This window comes from Melopsittacus undulatus, chromosome 24 (genome assembly GCF_012275295.1).
Source record: "Melopsittacus undulatus isolate bMelUnd1 chromosome 24, bMelUnd1.mat.Z, whole genome shotgun sequence".
Lineage (NCBI taxonomy): Eukaryota > Metazoa > Chordata > Aves > Psittaciformes > Psittaculidae > Melopsittacus > Melopsittacus undulatus.
In genome coordinates this window covers 24857-40179 of record NC_047550.1, presented here as the reverse complement: position 1 = coordinate 40179, position 15323 = coordinate 24857, and the positions used below count along the sequence as shown (strand labels likewise).

Genomic DNA, 15323 nt, shown 5'->3' with positions numbered 1-15323 from the left:
GATATGGGGGATATAAATCAGGCTTCTTTTCCAGATGAATAGGCTCCAGGTCAAGAGCACCATCCAGGTCAGCATCAGCATTATCAGGCATCTCAGGAGCAGCAACAGCAAACTGATGAACGTGCACAGTTCTCCAAATGACTAACAAACTTTTCACAGCATCATTGCCTTTCATGGCTGCATTCCACAGCTTAACTCCTGCCCCATTCCACAGCTTAACTCCTGCCCCATTCCACAGCTTAACTCCTGCCCCATTCCACAAGGATATCTCAAATCCGGTAGACTCATCAATCTCTGGGTAACGTGTCTTTGACCATTTCAACATTAACTTTAGGTCTGTCTCTTTAAGGGTTGCTCCCTTCACCTTAGGAAGGACTGAAAACATCCATAAATCAGGGGCTTCTTCCTTAGTAATTCTCTCCCAAGTCTCGAGATTAAAGCTTCACCGACTCCCACAGTTCTTCCCCTATCTTACACCATTGATCTTTGGAGAATAACTGTCCCGTATTTTCTAACAACCCCTTCGTGGCACCAAAGTAAAACATCCACAAGTTCCTGTCGGGGTATCGAGTACCTGTTTTCTTCGCTACGCTTCTATCGTAGCCTTTTCTATTGCTGATACAGCAGAACCCATCCCGAACCAGACCGCAGTCTGCCTGACTCACCGCTCAGCCGTGGCCACGTCATTTGAGCTCCTTTCCTGCCTCTATGGGCAGCCGGGATCTCCACCTTCTCTCGTCTCTCTCTCTCCTGGTATCACGTCGGGGTCACCAGAATGCCGCGGGCAGGTGGAGGGGAGAAAACACCGACACGATGTAGGTTCACAAAGCTCCGTTTATTGATTACAAGGCTGCTCTTAATATACTGTCTTACACGTGATCACGCATTGCTTGATTGGCTGCTTCGCTTTGCCCACGAGGGATACACGCTCCCCTTTACCTCTCCTGATTGGGTTCACACCTTGGCTTCAGCTTAGCGTTACATCATGCTTCTGGCATCTTGTTATTGCATTCCTGTTTGCTGATCTTGACACTTCTTCTTCTTTTAACCTGGGGTCAGAAGTTCACTTTCTCACAGCTTGCTGTAGGCCTGTTCAAGCGCCCATGCTCGACCCCCAACACTGGTGCCTCATTATGGCCCAATGATTACCACATAGAGCCCTATTATTACCCCATAGAGGTTATTGTTGCCTCATAGTGCCTCATTATTGCGAATTATTACCACATAGAGCCCCATTATTACCCCATAAAGCCCCATTGTTGCCTAATAGAGCCCCATTATTACCCCATAGAGCCCCATTGTTAAGACATTGTTGCCTCATTTAGCCCTATTCTTGCCCAATAATTACCACATACAGCCCCATTATTACCCCATAAACGTCCCATTGTTGCTCCATTGTTGCCTCATAGTGTTCCATTATTGCCCAATTATTACCACATAGAGCCCCATTATTACCCCATAAAGCCCCATTGTTGCCTCATAGAGCCCCATTATTACCCCATAAAGCCCCATTGTTGCCACATTGTTGCCTCATAGAGCCCCATTATTGCCCAACTGTTGCCTCATAGAGCCCCATTATTACCCCATAGAGCCCAATTCTTGCTCCATTGTTGCCTCATAGACGCCTATTATTGCCCAATTATTACAACATAGAGCACCAGTATTTCCCCATAAAGCCCCATTGTTCCCTCGTAGAGCCCCATTATTACCCCATAGAGCCCCATTGTTGCCCCATTGTTGCCTCATAGAGCCCCATACTTGCCAAAAAATTACCACTTAGAGGCCCATTATTACCCCATAAAGGCCCATTCTTGCCTCATAGAGCCCCATTATTACCACATAGAGCCCCATTGTTGCCCAATTGTTGCCTCATTGAGCCCCATTCTTGACCAATAATTACCACATAGAGCCCTATTATTACCCCATAAAAGTTCCATTGTTGCCTCATAGAACCCCATTATTACCACATAGAGCCCTATTGGTGCCCCATTCTTGCCTCATAAAGCCCCATTATTGCCCAATTCTTACCACATAGAGCCCCATTATTACCTCATAAAGCCACATTGTTGCCTCATAGAGCCCCATTATTGCCCAACTGTTGACTCATAGAGCCCCATTATTACCCCATAGAGCATCATTGTTGCCCCATTGTTGCCTCATAGGGCCACATTACTGAACAATTATTACCACATAGAGCAACATTATTACACCATAAAGCCCCATTGTTCCCTCATAGAGCCCCATTATTACCCCATAGAGCCCCATTGTTGCCTCATAGACCCCATTATTGCCCGATAGAACAGAATTGTTGCCTCATAGAACCCCATTATTACCCCCTAGAGCCTCATTCTCGCCCCATAGTTCTTCATTAATACCCCATAGAGCCCCATTGTTGCCTCATAGTGTCCCATTATTGCCCAGTTATTACCACATAGAGCCCCATAATTACCCCACAAAGCCCCATTGTTTCTTCATAGAGCCCCATTCTTACCACATAGAGCGCCATTGTTGCCCAATTGTTGCCTCATAGTGCCCCGTCATTGCCCAATTATTACCACATAGAGCCCCATTATTGCCCCATAGAGCCCCATTGTTGCTCCATTGATGCCTCATAGTGTTCCATTATTGCCCAATTCTTACCACATAGAGCCCCATTATTACACCATAATCCCCATTGTTGCCTCATAGAGCCAGATTATTACCCCATAGACCCCATTGTTGCCCCATTCTTGTCTCATAGAGCTTCATAATTGCCCAATTATCACCTCATGGAGCCCCATTATTACCCCAAAAAAGCCCCATTGTTGCCCATTTCTTACCACATTACCATTATTACGCCATAAGGCCCCATTCTTGCCTCATAGAGCCCAGTTATTGCCCAATTATTACCACATAGAGCCCCATTATTGCCACATAGAGCCCCATTGTTGCCCCATAGTTGCCTCATAGAGCCCCATTATTGCCCAACTATTACCACATAGAGCCCCAGTATTACCCCATTCTTGCCCCATTGTTGCCTCATAGTGCTTCATTATTGCCCAATTATTATCACATAGAGCCCCATTATTGATCCATAAAGCCCCATTGTTGCCTCATACAGCCCCATTCTTACCCCATAGAGCCCTATTGTTGCATCATTGTTGGCTCATAGAGCCCCATTCTTGTCCAATAATTATCACATAGAGCCCCATTATTACACCATGAAGCCCCATTGTTGCCCCATTTTTGCCTCATAGAGTCCCATTATTACCCCATAGAGCCCCATTGTTGCCCCATTGTTGCCTCATAGAGCCCCGTCATTGCCCAATTATTACCACATAGAGCCCCATTATTGCCCCATTATTACCCCATAGAGCCCTATTGTTGCCCCATTCTTGCCTCATAGAGCCCCATTATTGCCCAACTATTACCACATAGAGCCCCATTATTACCCCATAAAGCCCCATTGTTGTCCCATTCTTGCCTTATAGAGCCCCAATTTTGCCTAATTATTACCACATAGGGCCCCATTATTACCCCATAAAGCCACATTGTTCCCTCATAGAGCCCCATTATTACGCCATAAGGCCCAATTCTTGTCTCATAGAGCCCCATTATTGCCCCATAAAGCCCCCTGGTTGCCTCATAGAACCCAATTATTGCTTAATTATTAAAACATAGAGCCCCATTATTGCGCCATAGAGCCTCATTGTTGCCCAATTGTTGCCTCATAGAGCCCCATTATTGCCCAACTATTACCACATAGAGCCCCATTATTGCCCCATAAAGCCCCATTGTTACCTCATTGTTGCCTCATAGAGCCCCATTATTGCCCCATAGACCCCATTGTTGCCCCATTGTTTCCTCATAGAGCCCCAGTATTGCCCAACTATTACCACATAGAGCCCCAGTATTACCCCATAAAGCCCTCTGGCTGCCTCATAGAACCCAATTATTGCTTAATTATTACCCCATAGAGCCCCATTATTACCACATAGAGCCCCATTGTTGCCTCATAGAGCCCCATTATTGCCCAATTGTTACCACATAGAGCCCCATTATTGCCCCATAAAGCCCCATTGTTGCCTCATACAGCCCGATTCTTACCCCATAGAGCCCTATTGTTGCATCATTGTTCGCTCATAGAGCCCCATTCTTGCCCAATAATTGCACATACAGCCCCATTATTACCCCATAAAAGCCACATTGTTGCTCCATTGTTGCCTCATAGTGTTCCATTATTGCCCAATTCTTACCACATAGAGCCCCATTATTACACCATAAAGCCACATTGTTCCCTCATAGAGCCCCATTATTGCCCAATTGTTTCCCCATTGTTGCCTCATAGTGCCTCATTATTGCCTAATTATTATCACATAGAGCCCCATTATTGCCCCATAAAGCCCCATTATGGCCTCATAGAGCCCCACTCTTACCCCATAGAGCCCTATTGTTGCATCATTGTTCGCTCATAGAGCCCCATTCTTGCCCAATAATTACCACATAGAGCCCCATTATTACCCCATAAAAGCCCCATTGTTGCCTCATAGAGCCCCGTCATTGCCCAATTATTACCATATAGAGCCCCATTTTTGCCCCATAAAGCTCCATTGTTCCCTCATAGAGCTCCGTTATTACCCCTTAGAGCCCCATTCTCGCCCCATAGAACTTCATTAATGCCCCATAGAGCCCCATTGTTGCCTCATAGTGTCCCATTATTGCCCAATTATTACCACATAGAGCCCCATAATTACCCCATAGAGCCCCATTGTTGCCTCATAGTGTCCCATTATTGCCCAATTATTACCACATAGAGCCCCATAATTACCCCATAAAGCCCCATTGTTGCCTCACAGAGCCCCAATATTGCCCAACTGTTGCCTCATAGAGCCCCATTATTACCCCATAGAGCCCCATTGTTGCCCCATTGTTGCCTCATAGAGCCCCATTATTACCCCATAGAGCCCCATTCTTGCCCCATTGTTGCCTCATAGTGCCTCATTATTGCCCAATTATTATCACATAGAGCCCCATTATTGCCCCATAGAGCCCCATTGTTGCCATAGTGTTGCCTCATAGAGCCCCATTCTTCCTCAATAATTACCACATAGAGCCCCATTATTACCCCATAAAAGCCCCATTGTTGCTCCATTGTTGCCTCATAGTGTTCCATTATTGCCCAATTCTTACCACATAGAGCCCCATTATTACACCATAAAGCCCCATTTTTGCCTCATAGAGCCCCATTAGTACCCCATAGAGCCCTATTGTTGCCCCATTCTTGCCTCATAGAGCCCCATTATTGCCCAATTCTTACCACATAGAGCCCCAGTATTGCCCAACTTTTGACTCATAGAGCCCCATTATTACCCCATAGAGCCCCATTGTTGCCCCATTGTTGCCTCATAGAGCCACATTACTGAACAATTATTACCACATAGAGCACCGTTATTACACCATAAAGCCCCATTGTTCCCTCATAGAGCCCCATTATTACCCCATAGAGCTCCATTGTTGACTCATAGACCCCATTATTGCCAAATTATTACCACATACAGCCCCATTATTACCCCATAAAGCCCCATTGTTGCCTCACAGAGCTCCATTATTGCCCAATAGTTGCCTCATAGAGCCCCATTATTACCCCAAAAAGGCCCATTGTTGCCTCATAGAGCCCCATTATTGCCCAACTATTACCACATAGAGCCCCATTATTACCCCATAAAGCCCATTGTTGCCTCATAGTGCCCCATTATTGCCGAATAATTACCACCTAGAGCCCCATAATTACCCCATAAAGCCCATGTGGAGACAGTTCTCACAGGAGAATGGGTATTTGGTATATGAGCTCTGAATAACTCAGAGGGATACAGCAAGGCTGTGGGAGGCCTGAGGAAGCCTAAGCAAGCAAGATAAGAAGAAGCTGTAATTCACTGAGTGACGAGAACTGTGGACTGTTGGCAAGTGTTGGAGGTCAAGTTCTCACACCTGGGCTTAACCAATTCTATGTTAGTCACTAAGGGTCTTCAAGACAAGTATCCAATCATGATATGCCAAATTGCTGTAGGTGTGTGTAAGCAATAGTATATAAGGAGTTAATGCTTTGCAATAAATGGCTTTTTGTCTGATCATATTGATCTCTGAGTCCATTCCGTGACAGGAAAGGGAAAGGGGAAAGGGAAAAGGGAAAGGGGAAAAGAAAAGGGGAAAGGAAAAGGGGAATGGAAAAGGGGAATGGAAAAGGGGAAAGGGAAAGGGGAAAGGGAAAGGGGAAAGGGAAAGGGGAAAGAGAAAGGGGAAAGGGAAAGGGGAAAGGGAAAGGGGAAAGGGAAAGGGAAAGGGAAAGGGAAAAGGGAAAAGGGAAAGGAAAATGGGAAAGGAAAAGGGAAAGGGGAAAGGGAAATGGGAAAGGGAAAGGGAAAAGGGAAAAGGGAAAGGGAAAGGGAAAAGGGAAAAGGGAAAAGGGGAATGGGAAAGGGAAAAGGGAAAAGGGAAAGGGAAAAGGGAAAGGGAAAGGAAAAGGAAAAGGGAAAGGGGAAAGGGAAAAGGGAAAAAGGGAAAGGGAAGAAGAGGGGGAAAAAGGAACATTTGCTACTTTGTTTTTCCTTGGCATAGTGGTTGGAAAGTCTGATTTCCTTAGGAATGCTCCCATGGATGCAGATCTTCCCCATGCTTCCATAGGGAGATGCTTGGCTCAGGTTGAAGTCCTCAATGTATGCTTCCAAGGCTTCCAATGCAGAGCTGTAGGAATGCTCCCTGTAAAGGATGGAATAGGGCTGGGAATAGCAGCTGCTCCAGGGAGTAAGGAGGGAGGACACCAGGGATGCAGGGGTGATCCAGGTTTTCCAGCCATGATCCATGTGGGAATCTTCCTCATGCACCTACAAGGAAAGGACAAGGAATAACGTGCACTAAAGGGGTTACTTAACATCTATTACATGAAGCAGGATGGGTCCCTTTGGGATGACCATTGGGACCCAAAGGGAAGCACAGGGCAAGGAATGAAGGGATGGGATTGGGAATAACAGCGGGAATGGGGGTGGAAGGATACAAGAGAGGATGCTCAGCACCATCAGCCCCATAGCACCCTTCAGCCCCACAGCATCAGCTCCACATCATCACCATCAGCCCCACATCGTCACCACCCCCCTTCCCCGTCCCGCCCTTCCCCCCCCCCCCAAGCCGCCATTATCCCCCCCCTTTCCCTCACAAGACGCGGTCACCCCATAGAACGTCCCCCTTTCAAGGGGTCTCATCCGACCCCATTCATGCCGGGAATCCGCCTCCATCCCAACTCTCACCTCAGCCCGCAAAATGGCGCGGGGCATGCTGGGAGTTGTAGGCGCAGCACTGAGCGACACCAAGGACTACGACTCCCATCATGCCTCGCGGCGGAACGCCGTCGGCTTAAAGGGCATTGTGGGAGCTGTAGGCGTAGCAGTGACTGCAGTGCCAGGGAGGACTACAACTCCCGGCATGCCCCGCGGCCGGATGGCTGCACGCAGCCGAGCGCGACAGCGGTAGGCACAGCAGAGCTCTAGGACTACAACTCCCAGCGTACTTCGCGGCGGCATTGCCGGCAGCGCTGAGGACCACAAGTCCCATCATGCCCCGCGGCATTGCCTTCCCTCCAGGCTGGAGACGGGAGCTCCGCCGGCCACTGCATCACCTATGGGATACCTTTGGATTCCAACCGGAGTCATTGAGGGCTTCCCTGGATCCATGGGAATCACCCATGGGATACCAGCACCTAAACCCTAATGGGTCCTCACCCCTGACCCCAGTACTCCGAACCCCAGACGGGGGGGTAAAGGATACGTGAAGGATGGGTAAAGGGTGCGTAACTCACCCACCTTGGAGTAACTCTTCCTTTAGGAATTTTCATCTGGAGGATGCTTTCCCACCTCTTGTAATCCCTTGCATTCCATGGCCTTGAGGTGCTTTGTGGAGAGAAGCAGCACCTCAAGCCCTGCATCCGCATGGAATTTGCCCTTGGATTCACTTCTCAACACCCTGGATCCACTATCCAAGGAGGAATGGGTTTACATTGGGGTTGAGATGGATCCACACCACAGGGAAGTGTTACACAGCAACTCCTACTTTGCTCCAGGTGGGAATGATACAGGAACACCCACTCTGAACGCCATTGGGAATGCTTTGGGACGTGGTTACTACAGGTTTACAATGGTATTACTATAGGTCTACACTGTGATTACTATGGGTTTATACCGTGGTTATGGCCTCTTTGGGAAGGGAATGGCTGGAGTTGGAGCATCCTCTTTACTACCACCCCATTCCAGGTGTAAAGCGCTTCCGAGAGCTGCTTCCCTCCTTCCGAACCCTTCTTCTCGGGGTTTAAGGTATCTCCACAAGCTGTTGGAGCCACAGGGCACTTCCATCCTCCTCCTTTTCCTTGCCTTCAGCTTTCCCAAGGGTTTATCCGTCCTTTGGGATCCACTCTTCCATTGGGCCAACAATTCCCGTTGCACATCCACAGGGAGCTCATAGAAAGTCTCCTTATCCACATCAGGAGGAATTACTACATCTTTACAATGGGTTTGCTCCATTGATGCTGCTGCAGGGGCCTCCTTATCCCAGCTAGAAGCACATGACCCAGTCAGGATGATCCCAGCTTCTGGAGGCTCTTTCTCCATCCTGACCCCTGTCCTGCTGGGATACTCAAAGGCCTGCGTTGCTCCTACAGGGTTAGTACACCCTGCAGGGCGAACAGCACTGCTTAATCCCATTGGATTTTGGGAAGGGTTTGGGATCTCTTTGGGAAAAGGCAGTGAGGGCTGAGCGGGAACATTCCCAGCTTGGAATTCCAGCTGGGAAGGGAGTTCTTGTTTAAGAGCTTCTGGAAGAACTTCCTGGGCAATGGGTGGAAAAGAGGGAATTGTTCCAGGTCTTCGTGGGCTTTCCTCTCCCTCCAGAAGCTTCCTGCTGTTGGGAATTCCGCTGCAAGAGGCGCTCCCCTTCCCTTGGGAATCTGCAGCTTCCTATGGAAAGAGCAGAGATCAAAGCAGGAGCAGCCTGGGCGTCACCAACCAGGGACCAGCCACGGCCTGAGCCACAGCCAAGGGTGCCTTGGAGCCTGCTCCAGGCAGACCAAGGCCAGGAGAGGGCTCTCACAGCAACCATAGCACCCCAACACCCATAGCAACCACAGCACTCCCAGCACCCATAACATGCACAGAACGCCAGCACCCACAGCACTGTAGCACCCATAGCACCCGTCAGCACCCATAGCACCCCCAGAACTCCACGCACCCATAGCACACCCACCACTACCAGCACCCACAACACCAACAAAACTGAAAGCACCCCCAACACCCATAGAACCCCAGCACCCATAGCAAGCCAGCACCCACAGAGCCCCAGCACCCGTAGAGCCCCCAGTACCCACAGCAACCTTAGCACCCCCAGCACTCGTAGAACCCATACCAAACACAGCACCCCCAAAACCCATAGAACCCCCAGCAACTATAACATGCACAGCACCCCCACAACCACCAGCACCCACACCTCCAGCACCCACAGAACCCCCAGCATGCACACCACCCCCAGCAATCAAAGCACTCCCAGCACCCACAGCAAACACAGCACCCCCAGCACCCATAACACACACAGACCCCTAGCACCCACAACACCCTTAGCACCCACAGCAACCCTAGCACCCACGGCAACCATAGAACCCTCAGCAGCCTGAACAGCTCCAGCATCCCCAGAACCCACAACACCTGCAGCACCCACAACAGCCCCAGCACCCCAAGCACCCATAGAACCCCCCAGCACCCATAACATGCACAGAACCCTAGCACCCCCAGCACCCATAGAATCCTCAGCATTCCAGCACCCATAAGCACCCTAGACAAGCACCTTCCCACTCCCTCCTTGGCCAGAAGCAGGTGCTGGGCCCTTGCCCTTGAGGTAGAAGCCAATGGAACCCTTCCTGGTGGGAAGCTCCTGGAGGTTGGAGAAGCAGACGTTGAGGAGGGTGAGGTGGAATGGGAGCTCTGTTGGGATCATCTTCCGCAGGAGCTTCATTAAGATGCTCCCCAAGGGGGAGAGGAGGCTCCCAGGATCTACAAGATGGGAAAACCCTTGGGAAACAGGGATTGGATCCCAAGGAACACATGCAATAACAGGCAGTTCAGTAGGAAAGGGAGCATCCTGGTCTCAATGTCTCCTATGTCCCCCTAAAGCTGATTCCAATGGGAGGTGATTCCAGCCCTCATAGATATTCCCACATGGATGCTCCATCCATGTCCTGCTGGCCTCAACATAAGGGCATGGAGCAGATAGAGCAAAGGCAAAGGAGGCCAGAGCTTCTTCCAACCCATTCCATTGTCCCAGCAGCCCCATAGCAAACAGCTTCCAAAGAGCCCCCCTCTTCTTGGGATCAAGGAATGGAAAAGATTCCCAAAGCTGGAACAGTTGGGAATGGGATGATCTTAAGTAATGGAATTGGAGAGAAGAATCCCATTGTAGCAGCACAAAGGGGAAAATTCCAAGCTTACCTTTCCCAAATTTGGGAAGGAGATGCGGTGGGATAGGGCACTGACGGCATTCCCGATGGAACCCCTTTCCTGATGAGGAGAAGCGGCGGATGCTCAACCTTATGGTGCGTGGTTGCCTCCCATCCCGGCGGATTCTATGGAGCACCGAGGAGTAAGTGCTATTCCAGGTCTATGGAAGCTGCCACAGCATGGATCATGGATCACTGGATCATGGTATCGGCAGCTTGGAGATGACCTTCAAGGCCACAATGAACCCCCCCCATCCCTCTTTACTCCATGGAAAACGCCCTTTCCAAGCCACTCCATGAGAAACATGATCCCATCAGGAAGAGCTCTGGAGACAATCACCTTTCCAAGAGGCTTGGAAGCATCGTTCCCAGTTTCTCCTGGACTTCTGCCTCTGAGGAACATTTCTGGAAGGAATCTTCATCGCTAAAGGACTAAGAGCAGAAGGAATCCCATCACTTGGATTCTATCCCAGATTCCGCAGAGGAACAGAAGCAGGGAGATATGGAATGAACCTCAGACACACAGAGCTTCAGAACCTTCTGGAAGGACCTTCTTGAGAATTCCTTCAAGGAAGTCTCCTACCTGAGGAGGTCCTGATGGTGTCACAGGGGCCTCATCCTGCCCATAGCCAAGCTTCCGGATCCGTTGAGCAAGCGCAATTCCCAGCTCCTTCTTCAAGCCAGCAGATGGAAACCTTTGGAGATCCACCACTGTCTTCACACCCAATGCTTCCAGGCGTTCCGCAGTCCTGGAGCCAATGCCTGTCAGGATAAGGACACGGGAATGGCATTATCCTATCCGAGGGGTCCTTGGGATGGAAGCTGAGAGAGTTCTTCCTCGTGGGAAGGATGGGATAATGGGAAGTGAGAGATGTCCCATCCATACCGGTGGTGCCTTCAACCCAACACAGCTCTTCTGGCCTCCTAAAGGACACCGCAACCATTGGGTCTAGTGCAAGGATGAATTCCCTGGGGTGCCCAGCACCTCCTGGATGAGACCCCAGCACCTACCTGGCACCTTCCGGATGGACCCCAGGTTCCTCAGCAGCTCCTGGGTGCTGTGGGGCAGGAGCAGGGTTTGTTGGTTGGGTTTGAAGGTCCCAGAGACCAGCTTGGCCAAGAACTTGGTGGTGGCCACCCCAGCGCTGCTGGTGAGGCCCAACGTGGAGTAAAGGCATTCCCGGAGCTCTTCCATCACTTGGGATCCAATGGCAAGCTTACGATGGGTTGGATCCTGCACATTGATGGCTGGGAAGGAGAAAGAAGTGGGAAGGATGGGGGGAGTCAACCTAATTCCATGGATTTTCTGGGGGGGCATGTAGCATTCCAGCCCTGCAGGAGGGTTTGGTCACCTGGATCAAGTGGAAGCACATTCCTAGATCATGGAATGGCATGGATGGAGCTTAGAGTGCATCCAGGGCCACCTTGCACTGGAGCAGGTTGCTCCAGCTTGGCCTTGGGGATGGGACATCTCCCACCTCCCACTGTCCCACCAGCCTCATGTGGACAAACTTCCCCAGATCCCATCCCAAAAACTTCCCAAAATCCCACAGTCCCACCAGCCTCATGGGGAAGAACTTCCCAAGATTCCCACTGTACCACCAGCCTCATGGGGATGAACTTCCCAAGATTGCATCCCAAGCTTCCCATGGTCCCATCCTTCCAGCTCCTCATCCAAAGCCCTTCATCTTTCCAGAGCCCCTTCATGCACTGAAGCCACTCTGATGCCTCCATGGATCCCAAAGGTCCTTTCCAAGCTATTCCATAATTCCAGGATACTTGGACATTCCCAAGTCCACTTCTCCAGCTATTCCCAAGCCGAGGTGGATACTCACCTTGGTCCTTGTAGACATGGCCTGAGACACGGATCCCAGCCCATCCACTTGGATGGAAGCAGCCTATGCGTTGCTCCACCACATCTGTGATATCCAGGAAGTTCTCATCCAAGCCAAGTCTTTCCACCAATGGACAATATTCCCGCAGGAGCTCTAGGAGGAGAAGACAACCTGAGGTAAGAGGGATACAACTGATTCCAAGAGGTTGACGGCTCCCTATGGATGGAAGGGACTTGCAAGCTCATGGAGTTTCAATAGGGCCACCTACTAGAGAAGGATGCTCCAACCTCTCTGGACAGCCCAACCCTATGTCCATAGCTCTTCTCTATGAGGATGGTGGGACATTGGGATGGGTTGGATGGAGAACACGGAGCTGCTCTACTCCTGGTCCAAGGCCAGTTTGGAGCATCCTCTTGTAGAAGGTGTCCTCAAGGAGGAGCACATCAGATGCTGCTATTATGGGATGTACCAAAGTGGTTGGCCTCTACCTGTGACCTTGTAGGCCATGGGATGGGTTGGATGGACGTCGTGGTTTAAGCCCAGACCGTAAATCAGAACCACGCAGCCTACTCCCTACCCTCTCCCCTTTCTTCCCCCCGCTCCCAGAGGGATGGGGAGGAGAAGCGAAAAGAATGTAATTCCCACAAGTTGAGATAAGAACAGCCTAGTAACTAAGGTATAACACAAATCACTGCTGCTACCACCAATAATAATACTGATAAGAGAAACAACAAGGGAAGAGAATACAACACCTCACCACCCGCCGACCGATAATACCCAGCACGACTGAGCACCGACTGATACCTGGTCCAGCCCCGCAGTGAACTAGCTCTTCTGGGTAACTCTCACATCTTGGGCATGACGTGCTGTGGTATGGAATACCTCTTTGGCTAGTTTGGGTCAGGTGTCCTGTCTCCGCTCCCTCCCAGCTTCCCCTCCTCCCTGGCAGAGCGTGAGGCTCACAAAGTCCTTGGTCAGACCAAACATGTGAGCAGTAACTACAAACATCAGTGTTATCAGCGCTGTTCTCAGGCCAAAAGTAAAACACACAGTGCTGCACCAGCTCCCAAGGAGGAAAAATGACTGCTCCTGCTAAACCCAGGACAATGGAGAAGCTGGGCCTGCTCCATCCCTGGTCCAAGGCCAGCTTGGAGCAACCCATAGTAGGTGTCCTCAAGGAGGAGAGCATCAGATGCTGCTATTACAGGATGTACCAAAGTAGTTGCCCTCTGCCTGTCACCCTGCAGGACATGGGATGGATTCAGAAGCTGGGGCTGCTCCACCTCTGCTTCAAGGCCAGGTTGGAGTAACCCATAGTAGGTGTCCTTCTAGAGAAGGAGAACATCAGATGCTGCTATTATTGGATATACCAAAGTGATTGTCCTCTACCTGTGACCTTGTAGGACATCTCCCTATAGGGAGTGAGGTCTTCTCCATTGACCAGCACCAAGTGAGGACACTTCTCCGTGGCCTCTTTGAGGGACATCAACTTCTTCACCCCATGGCGCCGGGCTTCGTAGTTACAGGTGACCACGAGGGACTTCTGCTGCACCCCTACAACAAGGGGGACACCAGGGGGGGTGAAATTCCTGCTGGATACAGGAGGAGAGGGAAAGTTCCCAACAGATCCAGGAGGATGCTCCCATAGGGAACATCAGGAAGGTTCCTCCTACCCAAGGCCTTGTCCCTGAGCTCCGGGGCCCGGAGCATCTCCACCTGCGCATAGAAGCAGTCGAGGTCAAGGTGTGCAATGACGCTGCTGCCCGCAGGGGGGCGCCGGCTCCCGCTGGGTCCTATGGGAGGGAAGGGGAGAGCTGGAGGCACGGGAACCCGAAGGCGCTGCCAGGGGATGGGGACTGGGGCTGGGCGCTTGGGCTGACTTGGGATGGGGAGGGAACACCCACTGCAAACCCAGCACCCATAGAACCCCAGCACCCCCACCACCCACAGACCTCACAGCAGTCCCAGTACCAGCAGCACCCACAAAACCCACAGCACCAATAACACCCCCAGAACCCATAGAACCCCAGTACCTATAGCACCCTCAGCATCCCCAGCACTGAAAGCACCCCTGCACCCACAGCATCCAAAGCATCCATAGAACCACAGCACCCACAGCACCCATAGAACCCCAGCACCCACAGAACCGCCAGCACCCATAGAACCCGAGCACCAATAGCAATCCCAGCACCCACAGAGCTCGCAGCACCCATAGTATGCATACTACTCCCACCACTGCCAGCAGCCACAACAGCTCCCGCACCCACAGAATCCCCAGCACCCACAGCAACTACAGCACCCCCAGCACCCCTAGAACCCCAGCAACCCAGCACCTCCAACCCCCACCACCCGAGCGCCACAAGCACGCACCTTGCTGCGGCCTCCACCACTGCTCCTTCTCTTCTTCTTCTTCTTCGTCTTCCTCCTCCTCCTCCCTCCCCTCCATGCTCCTCTCTCCCTGCTCCCGCTCTCCCTCCTCTCCCCCCCTCCAGGCAATGGCTGCTCCGCACCCGGACCCACCCTCTGCTGCGCCCTCCACGATGGCGGCAGCTGCGCGCGCACCCCGCGCTCCTGCCCCCACCTCCGCACCGCCTCCATCACCAGCGGGGCCCGGCCCCGAGCACTCCGCAGCTCCCGCATCAGGGTCCTAGTGCCCGTCCGCTGCCTCCCGCATCAGGGTCCTAGTGCCCCCCCCCCCCGCTGCCTCCCGCATCAGGGTCCTAGTGCCCGTCCCGTTGCCTCCCGCATCAGGGTCCTAGTGCCCCTCCCTCTCCCTCCCGCATCAGGGTCCTAGTGCCCGTCCGCTGCCTCCCGTATCACGGTCCTAGTGCCCCCCCCCGCTGCCTCCCGTATCATGGTCCTAGTGCCCGTCCCGTTGCCTCCCGCATCAGGGTCCTAGTGCCCGTCCCGTTGCCTCCCGCATCAGGGTCCTAGTGCCCGTCCGCTGCCTCCCGCATCAGGGTCCTAGTGCCCCTCCCGCT

General features: G+C 51.6%; 1 protein-coding gene across 1 annotated transcript; it reads right to left on the bottom strand.

Moving 5' to 3' along the window:
- Positions 1 to 6502: 6502 nt before the first annotated feature.
- On the bottom strand, positions 6503 to 14759 carry LOC117437653 (DNA polymerase iota-like). Its single transcript, XM_034072194.1, has 12 exons — positions 14713 to 14759; positions 14016 to 14135; positions 13732 to 13896; positions 12343 to 12495; positions 11519 to 11755; positions 11091 to 11269; positions 10848 to 10939; positions 10500 to 10633; positions 9859 to 10064; positions 8209 to 8978; positions 7833 to 7919; positions 6503 to 6860 (listed from the first exon to the last, which is right to left on the bottom strand). The coding sequence occupies exons 2-10, from the start codon at positions 14050 to 14052 to the stop codon at positions 8214 to 8216; spliced, it is 1968 nt and encodes a 655-aa protein (XP_033928085.1). The 5' UTR covers positions 14053 to 14135; positions 14713 to 14759; the 3' UTR covers positions 6503 to 6860; positions 7833 to 7919; positions 8209 to 8213.
- Between the last annotated feature and the right edge of the window lie 564 nt (positions 14760 to 15323).